The sequence below is a fragment of the Motacilla alba genome, chromosome 6, assembly GCF_015832195.1.
Source record: "Motacilla alba alba isolate MOTALB_02 chromosome 6, Motacilla_alba_V1.0_pri, whole genome shotgun sequence".
Lineage (NCBI taxonomy): Eukaryota > Metazoa > Chordata > Aves > Passeriformes > Motacillidae > Motacilla > Motacilla alba.
This window is the reverse complement of record NC_052021.1, coordinates 21,395,625-21,411,061: the sequence shown is the minus strand read 5'-3', so window position 1 is coordinate 21,411,061 and position 15,437 is coordinate 21,395,625. Positions and strand designations below refer to the sequence as shown.

At 36.2% G+C, this 15,437-nt stretch overlaps 1 protein-coding gene across 2 annotated transcripts in view; it reads left to right on the top strand.

Annotated features, from left to right (window-relative positions):
- The window catches only part of ADGRA1 (adhesion G protein-coupled receptor A1), a 259,550-nt gene that overhangs the window by 198,969 nt on the left and 45,144 nt on the right, over nt 1-15,437 (top strand). The window contains exons 1-3 of one of the 2 annotated variants that reach the window (XM_038141335.1): nt 4,855-9,549; nt 9,804-10,011; nt 10,938-11,146. In XM_038141335.1, coding sequence (XP_037997263.1) covers nt 9,529-9,549; nt 9,804-10,011; nt 10,938-11,146 — 438 coding nt within the window. In that variant the 5' untranslated portion in view covers nt 4,855-9,528. Of the gene's footprint in view, nt 1-4,854; nt 9,550-9,803; nt 10,012-10,937; nt 11,147-15,437 lie in introns of those variants that run through there. The other variant, XM_038141334.1, reaches the window with a different exon arrangement.

The window sequence follows — 15,437 nt, the reverse complement described above, 5'->3', positions numbered from 1 at the left end:
CAGGATATGGGATTCTGCATGGGAGCTTTGGGGAATAGCAGCTACTGATGGCTGCAGGCACTGGCAGTAGTGGGGTGCATCCCCTCCTTCACACTCAACAGCTCAGTTACAAGAATTCTCTGAAAATGTCATTTGCTAAAACTGATACACGTGTGCTTTAGCTCCATGCAGCTTAAGGCCCTTGAGTACTTTCATCCAAATACTAAAATACCTCTGTGACACAGAACCTCTCTCCTGCTGATGTCACTCACTTCACTTCCTTTTTTTTACATTTCTTTCTATGACATGTGCTTTCTGACTGTACTGATAAATTGGCTACATGGCTGAAACTCAGAAAGGAAATTATTATTTTGGCAAATTGGAAATAAAAATATATCAGTTTTTCAAAATTGAAAAATTAGTTTTGGAACAGGAGGGAAGAAATCATATTTGCTCCTCTTGAGGAGGTGTAATTTCTTGATTGTTGTGAGGATAGTGAACTTGTATCCTGTAACTGAGGGAAGGAAGGTGTGACTGTGCATAAAAAGGAACTAAAGGAAAAGACATCTTCTGCTTTTCTTTTTCTCATACTTAACTGTCTCTATAAAACAAAGCAAAGGAATGTAGTGATTTTGCATCTGCTTCTAGAAATGTGTGCCTTGCAAGAGTAATGTTGGGTCTGAATTGTTTAATGACTACAGGCAACAGAAATCATTCTTGATGATAATATCCAAATGATTCAAAATCAGAATATTGAATCATCATGGTGTGGAAATTTTAAATTCACTTTCTTAAAGATCCAAAATGCTAACATTATTTTCAGCAGTTTCAGCTTTCCTCCAGTATCAGAGAGGGACAGTGTTTCAGTAGTCATCAAGCAGCAATGTCAGCATTTCATTGCAGTCATTTTTATGAAAAGGCAGCATCAGAAAAACACTTGGACTTCTGCACATCGTAGGCAATGTAGAAGACCACTTTGCCTCAGGAAAATTATATCAAAATAGTTTATTAAAAATTTCTGAACTAAGCTTTTTCACTATATTCCCACTTGTATTACTAGATGAACTACTATTTATCTAACTTAACTAAGTGTGAATGTCACATCAGTGAATCAGAAGTCCTATCATCATGTCCTATAGTATATGATTAAATAATTGCAGTATGCAGTCATTGAGTTGAGTTTTGAATTACTTCATTACCTAATGGTTGCATCACTCTCTACTCATAAATGTATCTATACAAATTATCTAAATCTTTCGAAAAATCATCATATCTGTAATGGTATGTGTTGCACTCCACTAAAATGCATAGGAATTTTGTTTGTATAGTACTAAGGAAATTTTCTCATGCATAGAAGCCACTGAGTAGCCCATCTCCTTTTAATTAAATTGTGCTTCTCCAAATTTAGAAATAACTTTGGTAACACTTTTTGTCTGACTGTTGGGAAATATTCTCTTCACTCTCATTCATAATATTTTGTTATAAATGATAATTACTAAGCTATGCAGAAATACTGTTATGAGGTCTACATTAACACAATTCACCTAGGTAAAAAATAAATTAAAAGTTACCATGGCAAAAAAACTTATGTATGCAGTTAAGTCAGAATTCACATGATTCCTTTTTCTAAGCTGGTAATATTTATGTGTAATTGAATTTGGTGGTCAATGAGCTGTAGAAGATATTTTGGTTAGTTAGGTATTCTTTATAATTATGTTGTCCCTCCTACAATCCATGGAGATAGCTTTGCAAATATGTAGCTGAAAGTTCCACATAGGGAGCTCATGAAATTTTTTATTGTCCTTCTATTTTAAAATTCTAGCAGAAGTCCATCCCATCCTCTGAGTGCATCTGTAACAACTAAAACTACAGTATCAATGTAATAAACTTGAATATTCTTATGATCTTTCCAGAAAAAACTCATACATTTAATGCCTGAAGATTAATTGAGCTTCTAAATAAAAAGGAAAAATACTATTTCATCACAGGCTGTTTAGAGGAAAGTGCAGCATTTCTAGGAGCTAATTCACCCCTGAAAGGCCCAGTGAACCAAACTCCTGAGAGGATGAGTTTTCCTGCAGAATGCACTGCCAGAAGCCATCCTTTTCAAAAATGAAGCTGCAGTGAGTCTCTGTAGGTCCACAGCTCACAGTGTGAATGTTGGAGTGAGTCTAAAATCCTTTAAGACATCAGTGATCTTCCCCAAAACCCCAATAAATTGTAGTTGAAAACTCAGAGACCACCCTTAAGAACTCTTAAATTCTCAGGAAGGTGAATTTTATCCATTCTGTAGTATAACTTTTAGCAATATAGCAAGTCAGTTGTGGACCCTGAATTGGAGCAGTCATTTAGTGCTGCCTGAAAAAGTTTGTTGCCAGCAGCTCTTACATGTGTCCAGCATGTTTTCAAAAAACTTGTTTCTCAAAAAAATAATAATATAATTTTCACACTTTTTTTTAGTCACACTTTTTTCCTACCATGTCTGTATAGTTTTTTAATTCTTTTTCTTCTCAGTGAGATTTTTATGAGCTCTATTAGCTGTATATTGGGGACATAAGTAGAATGTTCAAAAATTCCTTTAATCGGGAAATTCAAGAGTTCTTAGAAGGAATTTTAAACACTTCTCATAAAACAGGCAAATAAATCAAAACTTTTTAACTTCATTTTGTAATTCTGTCATAGAGCTTTCAAATATTCTCTCAAGTGTGGATAATTTTTTGTGTCCATAATGCCTGAAAAGTATCCCACCCTCTCTGTTATAAAAGCTAGGAAATATTTGCATATTTTAAGTCTGTATTTCTGCTCTTGGCTAATGTCCTATTTGTCCTTGTGCTCATGCTGGCCATTTGCTTACATGGCTTTCATTTTGCCAGGCTAGCAAAGCTAAGCTCCTTTATTTTCCATTTGTGAAAGAAATTATTCATTCTAAGGGTGACCCTAATAACCATCCTCTACATCCATTCTATTCTGAACTGACTTTTCCTCAGCCTAACTGATCAAAATTGTGTATTATATTTCTGATTAGGCCTTTAAAATCAGAATATTTAGATGGAAATGAGTCATCTTGTATGTTCTGGATTGTATTTGTAGTCTTTTTTTTAATTGTTAAATCATAGAGGCTCTGAGTCATCCTGTGATCAACCAGTGCTTTCACATCCTTGTCCTTATCTTTTGCTTTCCAAAGTGGCTTGTTTCACCAGCTTATAATAGACAATCTCATTATAAATATGTAAAATGTGATTTAGAACATTGTCTTAGATGACATTCCTCTTTGTTTCAAGGTCATCAAACAAAAATTGGAAGTCTTTAAACTGATTTTCATACAAACTTTGGATATAGTCACTCCAGCCTGTCTTCTCCTTTCAAAGTAAATAATTGTATTATCAATTGTAGCTTGTTCCTTATTCATCTGAAACTAATTGCTACCAGTTCTTAATGTCTCAAAAGAAACCAGGTGAATTGTATTGCCCTGTCTGGAAAAATACTTAGGAGAATTATCATTTGGGTCTGGCATTATTGACCTTTGGTAATCCTACTCTGTCTCCTTTCACGGTCTTTTTCTTAATTCTTTAATTTCTTTTTTTTTTTTTTTTTTGGTCACTTTTTCCTTCACAATAGACAATAGCTCATTAACAGGTCAGTTGTTGCTTGCAGATTTGCACATATATTCATTTTCTTAGAAAGTTTGCAAGATGTTCAGATATGAAATATAAAGTCCTAATTTGGAGACTTTTGGTTTTTACTGTTATTGAAAAAGGGCTACTGACAATCAGATTTCCAGATTATTTTACATTATCATCTTTTCTAAAATTTCAGTGCTGTTTGTTGTATCTGTTTTTACAGAAACAGATTTTCCAGAAAACTTTTTATCATTAATTGGGGAAAACTTTAAGGTTTTTATTTTTTTTTTGCTCTTTTGATGCAATTTGCATATATTTATTATTGATGCCACAATTTCACTGTGCATCAAACCACCTTCTGTGCCTGGCTAGAACAAAGCTATCTTGGACTCCATACTTAGTTTTCCAGAAATTGAGATGGATGCACACGGCAGAATTACTACATAATGACTTTATCACATAATAATCCCAACACGCTTGGCAATTTCGTCTCAGTAGCCAGGTGATTTCATGTTGCATTTTTGGAAGTACTGCTTCGTTTCATCCTGGGAATCTATATAAACTTTGCTTTTCACCTGCTAGTCATCCCTGAGCCCTTCCTGACTTGTGTTTAAACAGTGCTCCAGAAAGCGCAGGTAAACTACGACAAATTAGTAGCAAGATTGTGTAGGTAAATTAGCATGGCTGGGGAACTCCTACTTTCCTTGTTTGGTATCATCCCATTAAAAAATAAAAAACAAAATCCTGTTTCTTTTAGCATCTAGTCAGTTGCTTGCTTTGTATAAGCATTTTCAAACTGGCATTGTTTTCATTGTTTTTGCAAACCTCTTATTTGGTATTTTCCCACCTGGTCTAAATTTTTGGGGCTTTTTGTTGATACTTTTCACGCCAGAAAAAGAGATCAGAACTCATGCACAGACTACCTAGAGCCTTACAGCAGTGGGCCAAATGCCTGTCCTTATATAAATATCATGTATTTTGTGCTGAAATAATTCCAAAGGAGTGTTGTTTAAATACCTACCAGGAGAGACAGTTGAAAAAGCCAGTTGTGCCTCTTTCTATTTGTTAATAACTAAATATTTAACATAAACCACAAACTGAAATTTTCCATTGCTTCTAAGGATCTGCTGTCTTCTTTGAGGGACTAAATACTATCTATTATATATGTATAAATAATTTATTTTCTTGATTTTATTATGATGATCACACTGTTAGCTCAGTACATATTTAATAATAGAGCTCTTACCTATAGAGCTTAGTTTCTACTTCTTTTACTGTAACTTTAAATAGCTTGTGCCTATTTTGGCAGCACCTTTATATCTTTAATAATTTAATATATGGTGTCTTGCATCTGAATCTCTACACCACTTTATCAGATTCTTTGAAATCTGGAAACAGTGAAGATGCTTTTCCAGTTCTCCTCCAGGATTTAGGTGACTTCATTTACTCTTCTTTTTTTTTTTTCCCTTCAGACTTCCTCTGACCTGTTGTTAAGGTGCTGGTTTTTAAATTAACGAAACTGCTGACTGAAAAAATATACTTATGACTGTTCTGAGGACTAAGAATTGGATGGTTTCCTATGAAATAAATTTTATCTTAAACAGAAATACTGTGCCTGAACTCAAAAGTCAATCTAGTATTAAGGCATACACAAGGAAGAGTTGCTGAAAATAGTTTGATTTTTGTCATTCCACAGTGGTTACCAAGTAGATTTTTTGATAATGATTGTTTGATAATGTGTATGGTCTCTCAGCATTATGCTAAATTTTAGGCAAGCTGAACACTGTAATGGGAAAACAAAGCTTCAAGAGTAAATGGGAGCAGGTCTCTTAAAGGAATTATGAAAGTAGAAGGGCCAACATATCACAAAGTCACCTAAGGCAAGAGGCTGTCTTTCCTAAACACTTAAAAACTCCTTGTAAATGCTAGCATTCATTATAAGGAATGGACTGCTACCAGAATAAAAATGCCTAGGGAAAAACTTCACTTTAAATCTCTCATTTTTCCCTTAAAACATTTTTAATAAGGGCCACACATGCACGGGTTGCAAGAGTCTGTAGCTCTCAATATCCTGAGGACCATTTCTGCTTTAGAATGAGATTTTTAATTCAAATTTAAAACTTTTGGAATGCAGTTGGATTTATTTGTTCTGTTTTGGTGCCTCAGATATTTTGAAAAATTACACACACACACACACACACACACACAAAAATAGGTCTAAAATGGAAACAGAACTTCAAAAGTACTTATAAAACTGTACTGTCCAAATTATGCTTCAGAGTGTTTAAAATAACCTTTCATTCTGCTTTTTGGAAAGTTGACCAGGTTCCAAGAAGTCCTAGGAGCCAGGAGTCCTAAGAGGCCTCTCAGAAAATTCTAAGAGCTGGTTTAGAGTTGATAAACCCTCTTTCCCTGGCTGCAGGTCACACAGCAGATTTTCAGATAGCTGGGCAGATGACATGGAAGACACTTCAGAGGGTTTGAAAATGGCATAATTTCTATCATATTTGTGTACAAATTGGCAGATGTCTATTAATAGCTTTCATTTTAAAATACAAGCATTTTCTAGAAGAAAAATGCTCCTTAGAAGAATCTACACTATGTTCAGGATTCCCTTTTTCTAATCAATGCCAGTACAATCCAGTTAATAGGACTGAAACTGAAATGGAGTCATGATGGGATTATTGACATTCTGTTTTGAAAACACTCACAGAATGTCTAAATCCTGACTGGTGAAATGCTGACACAAACGGTAAGCTTTTCCAGGAAAATATGAGGTGCCAGTGCTGTCACTGTAAAGCTGTGGCTCCTGTGGTGGGTCTGTATTGCTCTTTCTCTCTTCTCAGAGGTGCACACAGCTTTTTGCCACTAGCATGCTCAGATACTTTAGTCCTTATGTGATGTGGTGATATGGTGCTCAAATTAAGAAAAAAAAACAACTAAATTAGATGATTTATGTGAATTTTGAAGCATCTGAAGCACAATAATTCCCTCAAAACTTGATGTTGCTGTCATTGATTTTAGTAATATGTGTTCCAGTATTGTATTTCATCTCTGAACTCTGGAGCATCTTACAGGGCAAAATAAATGCCATCATTTTAATCTCACTTAAGTGAGAGGGAAACTGAGGCAAGAGTGGGGAACTGACTCATGCTTCACTTCACACAAGATTAGCAGAACACAAGGCTAAACCTTCAGTCGGCTTCCCTCCATCCTCTACCACAATAACAGGAACTACCTCAGCACTCAGATCCTCCCCCTCATGTGAATAATAAGTAATACTATTGAAAATTCTCACACATCTTAGATGAAAATAATGTATTTATTCATATTTTTAAACAGCTCCGTGAATGTGTGGGCCTTCTCACTGTGTGCATTTTTCATTAATATCCTACTACAGGATCTTGTTGGCAGGCATGTCGCTGTAGCAGACAGTTGGATGTTTAATTTTGAGGAATTGCTAAGTAAATATTTGCTGTGCAGCAAGTAGTTTGACTTTATGTGTACATTTGTCCAGTTAAGGAATACCCTGTCCCTTTGCCCTTCACTCCACCAGACCGCCTGCACACACAAAAATATTGAAGTAACAGGTAGTATAAATGGGCAGTAGTCACAGTAAAACTGGACTCAAGGAAGTAACTGTAGGCAATTTAGTGAAGTTTATTAAATAGTTTGTGTTATGGGTATTCATATTCATTTTGAGCAGGCAACAAGGGAAAAATGCTTTCCTGATGTCCGATCGGGAAAACGTTTTCTGTAGATGTGTCTTTTTGTCAAGTAAATAATTTGATGTTGCTGCATGTTTGAGATTTGCTCAGTCAGCCCGAGCGGTACAACCAGTCCACACTAATTCCACTGTGGGCTGTGTGCAGCTTTTCTTCCTGGCCTTCAACCTTGGCCCTGTGATGTGAAGCTGCAGTCCGTGGGTAAGGCTGGGGCACCGTGGGCAGGATCCTCCCTCCCTGCTGGGTGCTGAAGGGTCTCTGTGGGCAGGGAAGGGCCGGGGGCAGCTGGTCCTGCCCAGCCCGGGAGACTGCCCAGCCCTGCTTGGGCACTGGTGAGGAGGGAAGGGAAGGGCTGGGGGCAGCTGGTCCTGCCCAGCCTGGGGAATGCCACCAGCCCCAGGTCCCTGTGCTTCAGGTGGGAGCAGCTTCCACTCTGCACCTCCCCAGTCCCACAGGCAAGCTCTGTCTACACCATTACTCTTTTTCCTATTAGTATCAGTAAGTCCCAATGGAGAAGCAATTAGAGAACCACAATAAATTAAATTATTTGCCCTCTTAGCAAAAGTGCTATAAACCTGTTGTTTTCTCTGGATTGTGTAGGGCTGCTTTTGTCAAGTCATAGCGCATTGTTGCTTAACCCAGTGCCTTTAGCTGTCGGTTTCATTATCATAAGCTTATACATATGCTTCTATCTTTGTCTTTTTGTGTGTAATGAGTAATTAGTGTCATTTAATATGTCATCATTGTTGCTTTTTCCAGCACAGAATAATAACAAAAATCCAGCATAAATATAAATTTAATCGCACTGTAACCTCTCTTACATGTCTGTACATCTCCACATAAGTCCTCAATAGTGATCTGGGGTTTGATAAATGACACTTTTAAAAAACTCTCTGCATACTTTTTGATAGCAATTTTAAGACCAAAGTGGTATCATCAGAGGTTCAGCATATGCAGATACTTGGGATATCATAGAGTAAAACATGTCTTTTTCAGAAGCATGAAATAAAGCCAATTATAACAGCTTTAGTGAATTAGACAGTGGAAACAATCTCAGGATGAGTGCTTGATGTTTAGCTCAGTTAATACCAATTAAAGCCTTCATAATAATTTAAAATTCTAATGTAGAAATGTTCTGTTGCTATTTGCTCTTTTTTTTTCTGCGTACTTTTAATGAGCAGCATCACCTAGATCGAATACTTATTTTAAAAAGGACATTTTTGCATTTTTACTGTTAAAATCTGAAAACCTTCCTAAAATATATATGGTAAAAGGAAAATAGTGTACAGAAGTCTTTATCTCTTTATTTAAGCATTCAAATGACATCACAGACTACTCATGCCTTCCTTCCATACCTATTCTGTGGTCACTAGATGCTTCTCATACTCATTTTAGTTTGCTGATCTCTGTTATGCCTTTTATCTCTCACATGTGTATTTCTCCCAGCACATGGATGTATATTAAATGTCATGTTTCTTTATATTGTTGTGAAGATCATTGTTTTACTTCTGAAATAGGTAGTGCACATGTGCTATGAGCAAACTGTGGTAATCTATGTAAATTATGTGCACAGAGCCATACTCTGCCCTTGGGGGAAATGCAAATTAGAACATTTTGTAGTTTGTTTGTTTTTAAATACATACACTTTTCACATCAAGGCTCAGGACAGACTCCCTGTTTATTTTCCCGTTGCTCATCATTTGTTATTCCTTGTAAATATCTCAGTCTTTAATGATTAGTTTGCTACTTTGGCAGGAAAAAAATGCTTGATGAGTGAAGTCCTCAAAATACAATGCTTGGTGTATTTTATAGCTCTGCTGTAAGGGACTTATCTGCTTGTAAAAGGGTATGTAACACACGACTCAAAGCCATTATAGTGATCTGACAGTCTTCATTCATTTTCTCCCAGTGTTGTCTTATTTTCTTCTTTTACATTAGTATTTGTAATATTTTTTAATCCTGAATGACTAAAACATAGTTAACTGATTTTCCTTATATGAAGCAAGAAAAACATATTCCTAAGCTGTGTTGTTTACTGCACTTGCAGTTCTCTGCAGATGTAATTTGTTTTAATAATAAAATTATTTTTATACCCTTTAAGTACCCTTTCGGAGAAATGTTTTAATGTAAGTTGTCTGATTCTGTTTTAAGCGAAGGAGAAAACCTGGTAGAGGTTGTCTCTTTAAATCAGATCTGCAGTGTTGATGGACCCTCTAGCAGGCACGGTAAGAACCATTCTCACCTCTGCAGCAGGGAGCTTGACCATATAGACTCTCACATTCAATCAAAACGTTTTCCCTTTTAATATGCACTGTACCAATCCTATTCCCATGGTTACAGCCCGTGCTTCTTTGGTTGCTTCCAGACTGTTGGAAAAGGAAGGCAGCATACATTTCTTGTACAGGAGTTTAAAACATCATGAAAGCAACCCTGTTGTGATTTGCATTTTAAATGTTTCTTTTTTTTTCTCATTGTACAGAATGCTGTAGCAGTAGCTTCAGTTCATTTGCCACAGTCTGTCTTCTCTCAGTCTTCAGCCTGGCAATCTGTTGATAACTCCACTTGCAAGCTACAGTTTATTGTCTTTCGGAATGGAAAACTCTTTCCTAGCACGGGAAACTCATCAAATCTCGCAGATGATGGGAAACGTAGGACGGTTGCCACACCAGCTGTTTTTGCTAAAATAGGTGAGAAGCTGTTATGCATTATTTTCTTTCATCTAAAAGCTACGGTGTACTTGCTTGTGCAGAGAATAGAGGGGTAGAGTATGCAGTGTGCTGGGAGGCTGGAAACAGTCTCTGTCTTTAGTACAATGTTTGCAATTGTTCCTGTCTGCATGATTTTATTCAGATTGTCCTGCAAATAAAGAAATGCCCTTGTGCTACGATAAGAATGCAAATTCTGGGCTACTGTTTGTTGGCTGTGCTGTTACAGATGCTTGCTTCTTAAAGCTATCAGAAGGATCCTTGTTTTACTCTTTACAGTTGCAATGTTAATGTCCTAGGCACTGGTAAAAATAAGGCTTTTGGAGTGGGAGTAGTGCCCTGTTGCATGTATCAATACTCAGCAGTATACTTTCTGATGCGATGGATGTAAAACAGGTGTTGTTAAAGACTTTTATCTAAATGACATACATTGTATGTGCTAGTGAATCAGTATTTTGATTAATTACTCAGCCATGCAATTTTACTAGTTTTGCCCTACACTGAATAGTGCTCTCATTTCTATTAACATTTTAAAATGTTTGAATGTTACTTTCAAAGTGCACCATTGTCTCAGCTAATAATCATGCCATGAAACGGAGCCGTTTCTGCAGTTACGTGGGCAAGAGTGTAATACTGGTCATAAATGAAGAAACTGAAACAATGAAAAAGATCTCTTTTGTGAGGAATGATTAGATCATTTTGACACAATATGTGATTGAAATGCTCAGATTTATTTATACCATTGCAAACTTCTCCGATGTGAGCACTACCTTTGATTTTGACCATTAAGATTTTATGTCCACTGGCTTTTTTTCCCCATAGTTTAGTGTATCTGGTCTCTTTACAGAGCATTCATCACTAAAGGGTATTCCACTCCGTCTCTCTGATTCAGTTTTTTCCTTTTGCAGATGGGTGCAGTTTTGGAAACCTCACCAGCCCTCTTACTATAGGATTGAGGCACTTTGCACGGGGTATAGACCCCATTGCAGCCTTCTGGGATTTTGACCTTCTAGATGGACATGGAGGCTGGTGGGGAGAAGGGTGCCACATAATTAGTTCTGCAGGCAATATTACCACCATTCAGAGTACACACTTCAGTAACTTTGCAGTGCTAATGGTAAGTATATGACTTAGCAAATATACCAATATTTCTCCCTCTCTCTCTCTTTTGCCATACATTTATGTTTTATTTACATGCATCTGTTTCATCCTGACTTGTCAGTCGCTGACCTTCTGGGTTTTTATAATGTTTAGTATAAAACAGTCTAAAAGAAAGTAAGTTACTTAACTGCTAGTAAGTGAATAAACCTGGTGGTCAGTTTTAATATCCTGAGACAGGTCTAATCAGAAATGACATTAACTTCAGTCTTATAAATGAAAGTTCCATCAAGGAATGATTAGTACATAATGGTTATAAATTATATGACAGGGTTTAAAAATGTATACTCCTGTGTGCTTTTACATCAGCACATCTCAGAGGCTGGTCTGCTTTTGTTCCTGCCCTGCACTGTGTTGATCATACTAATTAGTTGCAGGCATACCGCAATGTTGAATCATTTAATAAATGGAGAGGAATAACATCTTCTGCTCTTTTAAGTATGGACAGAGTGGTCCTTGTTGATTCTGTGGGAGTTTTGGTTTGTGCACCAATGCCGATAGCCTACTTATAAAATTGCTGTTTGTGAAGAAAAATATTCCTGGGCAGTGCTAACACATCTGCTGCTTTGCTCTGTTCTGCCACACTTACAGTTCCCATTGCAGTTATTTAACTAACCAGCTTAACAGAAAGTTACCTTTATGAAAGCAAAAATATTATGCACACAATAATAAGCTGTTATTATTCAGGGACTAGAGGAAAGCGAACAAAAAATTGAAAGGTTTCTAAGCTTTAGAAAATCTTCGCACCCTTAAAAATATTTATTATTAACCAGTTGTAAAAAGAGTAGATGTGTGTACTATTAATACTAGATTGCTCTTGAATGCTGATGCATGATTGCACTGTAGATGCTGCTTGTGTACATTACAGAAATGTTTATAGTTGAGTAAATAATGTATTGTATGTATGTGTAAGGGACAGCAAACACAGGCGACAGGAATTGCGAGGACGTGTGCAGAGAATACCAATCTGCTGCTGTCAGATGGAGCCCAGATGGCAGCCAATCATAGCACAAAGCTCTAGTGCCCACGAGTTAAATGCAGATAATATTGTCCACTTCGTAAGAACTGATTTCCCTCAGACTTAGTTGAACATTTTTTACCCATTATAGAATTGTTCAGAATTTAAGAGCTGTTCCTCAGATTTGATGACATCAAATATACCTCATTTTCTACAGCTGCTGTGAGTTCCCTTTTCCCCCAGTCTCTTGTTTCCCAGAATGTGAATCATAATTTTGCTTTGAGGGTGTTTTTCTAAATTAATTAAAGAAAGCACCTGTTGACTTTGCAGGTGCCACACCCAAAATGGCTTCCTCCTTCTTCAACTGCTTGAGTTCAGCATGTTGCTCTTAAACTTTGAGCAGTTACTAAATGTTAACTAACTGTTTGCAATCAACCAGTTCTACAGTTTCTTTTTTGTTTGAAAAGCTGAATACTGATACAAGGGCTGCAGTTAATTTTTGGGTTGTAAAGCCCATTTATCTCTTATAAGATGTAGGAGATGGGTTTTTCTACAACTGTAAAGGCAACTCAGGCACTTTTTACTAGAGCTTCTGTATCTGGTATGTAATTCTGCTTTAGGCCTTGTGTTTGTTTGGTTATGAGAATTTGACTGTGCTTTATTTCATGTGTGCATCTTCCAATTTTATCTGCAAGACGAGAAAGAAGAATCTTAGAATCACCCTTGCTTTGCAATTTCTATGGTAGCAAACAATGGGATATGTTTCTTGGCTCATGTTTCACAGTAACTTTTAAGGAAAAAGATTTTAGGGAAAGTTTTAAGGAAAACTTAAAGGAAAAGTAATTTTAAAATATGCTTATATAAATATGCACACACATGCACACACACAAATCCATTTTCCAGTCATTGTCTTTCTAAACAGATAACGGAAAATTTTTGTAGCTTCATTATGTCCAAACATTTTCATTCGAGTATTATTTCTTAATCACTGTTTTGTGGCGTGATGTCAAGGATTATTTTATTTGATAGAAACGATGATTTTCTGGGCAGTTCAATTCTTGTACCAGAAATGAAAGATACTTCATTGTTCTGCATTGTTACTAATTTATAAAATGAACAGTATAAAGAGCTTATGTTACCTTATTAATTTATATCTATATGCCTAACGTATTTTAAAATACTAACAAACCATCAGCAAATTCAAGATACCTGGCATATGGTGTGTAGCTAATGAAATTAGCTACAATATCATGATACATGTCATTAATCTGTAATTCTCTAATCTGTTAAAAACCAAAAATTCATAATTGATTATTATGGTTTGGGGTAATTGCAGAAAAATGAAGTAGTATCTGTAAACTAAAAAGCAGCACTAAAGCTTTACATTGCCATCAGAATCATGTACATCCTGCTGTAGATTAAGCTGAAGCAGAAGCCTCAGTCAATCCAACTGTCCATTTTATGGTTAGCACAGCACATATTCTGGTTTGGCACCTTTTTAAATAGTAAGACAAAGTTTCCTAAGGTGCTTTCATAGAAGTTGTTTATGCCTATGTAACATAAAAGGGTTAAAATAAAGGTTTTCTAGAGTCCTTTTTTTAGAAAGTCAGCAATCAAGGATTTATCAACTAGGATTGATAATTAATAAGCATACTTCAAGTGAGAGGAGTCATGTAGAGCCCTTTGATTTCTCTCTGTGACAGTTGTTCAAGTGATGTCAGTGAGAGAGAAAGTTTAGTTTGGAGGTTGGGTTGAGAAGGAGGTACATGTTCCTTCCCTCACGTGGCCTCACACTTTCGCTTTGCTCTGGGTTGGGCTGGCAAATGAAAGTAAAATAATAGTCAGACATAACAGAGCATTATCTTTTTCTGATCAGGTTTTGAGTAGTGTGCCCTAGAGGTGAGAGTAAAATAATGTCAACTAACTCCCACATTATATTCCTGCCTTTTACTTCATGTACTGTGTGCTTAGACTAGTCCTCTATTTTTCTTCTGTTATCTATAGGAGGAAGAGAGTTGGTTACACTCTAGTTTCTTTTGGAGGTGTCCAAAGCCCTCTAAGGTCCCCAACTCTGCAATACGATTTTCTATTTTAGAGTAAAATCATGAATTTATATACTTTGAAGCTTTGTCATAGCTAATGATAAGTATTTGCTTCTTAAATACTGAATATTTATGCTGTTGTGTGACCGAAGTTGTCTATCAGTATTTTAATTTTTCAGGACGATGTGTGTCATGTTATGACAAATCCAGAGATCTCTATATCTGAGTAATAACTCTTCAGGAGATTACAAAAATATCCAATAGCAACAATGAATTTCAAAATTTGCTAAATACATTTTGGCATACATTGTCCTCTGTTCTTCCTTTCATTTTTCTTAGAACACAATAGAAATTCAATAGTGATGGATATTACTGTAATTGTATACAGCATTTCCTTTCCCCCTTAGACTGCTTTGTCAATAGTAATTTCCTCAAATCTGCCAAATAAACACAAATAAAATTATTAAATCTAAGTATGATACTTCTCAATTAACATAAAATGGATTAATAAATATTCTTAGCACTTCTAATTGTAATCCTTAAAGTAGGTTAAATCAACACAAAATCATAAGCCGCTCCTTTCCTGTTTTGTCACAATTTGTCATATTATTCCAACCAACATAGGTGTGGATTTTGTTGGGTTTTTTGGGTTTGCTTTATGTGCATAAGGAGTAATTATTTGTAGAAGCAGCATACATTCAGCGGATGCTTATATGAGGTAATTAGGGCTGAGGAGACTGAGCTGACAAAACCAGAGCATATTTGAAACTGTTCTGGAAGCAAACTTTGGAAAATGGTGTGAATGAGAAACTGAGAAGAGGCAGGACACTAGGAATGGATCACAGTAGGAGTTAGGGCATTTTTCTCTTGTTGTTTTGCAAGCATCCCCCCATTCTATGTAGTCTTTCCAATCTGGTATGAAAAAGCTACTTTTTCAACATTTTCATGGTTACTGGAGACAATTGCAGAATTTCTTAAGCCTGTTCAGTTCAGTTCTGAACACAGAATTCTAAACTTCCATCTTTCAGGTCTTCTGCAAATTAAGCAGCCTGTCTAAGCCTTTTGAGAAATTAATTCATGAGTCGGGGAAGTATTACAGAGATGTCATTTAGAAGGTTGACATAATTACAGTATTTGACTTTTCCCCATAGAGAACACAGGGTTTTCTCATAACAGGCTGTGGAAACATTGTTCTGTACTTTGAAAAATCAGACTGCCTATAACAAGAGGCTTAAGAACGAACATTTCAA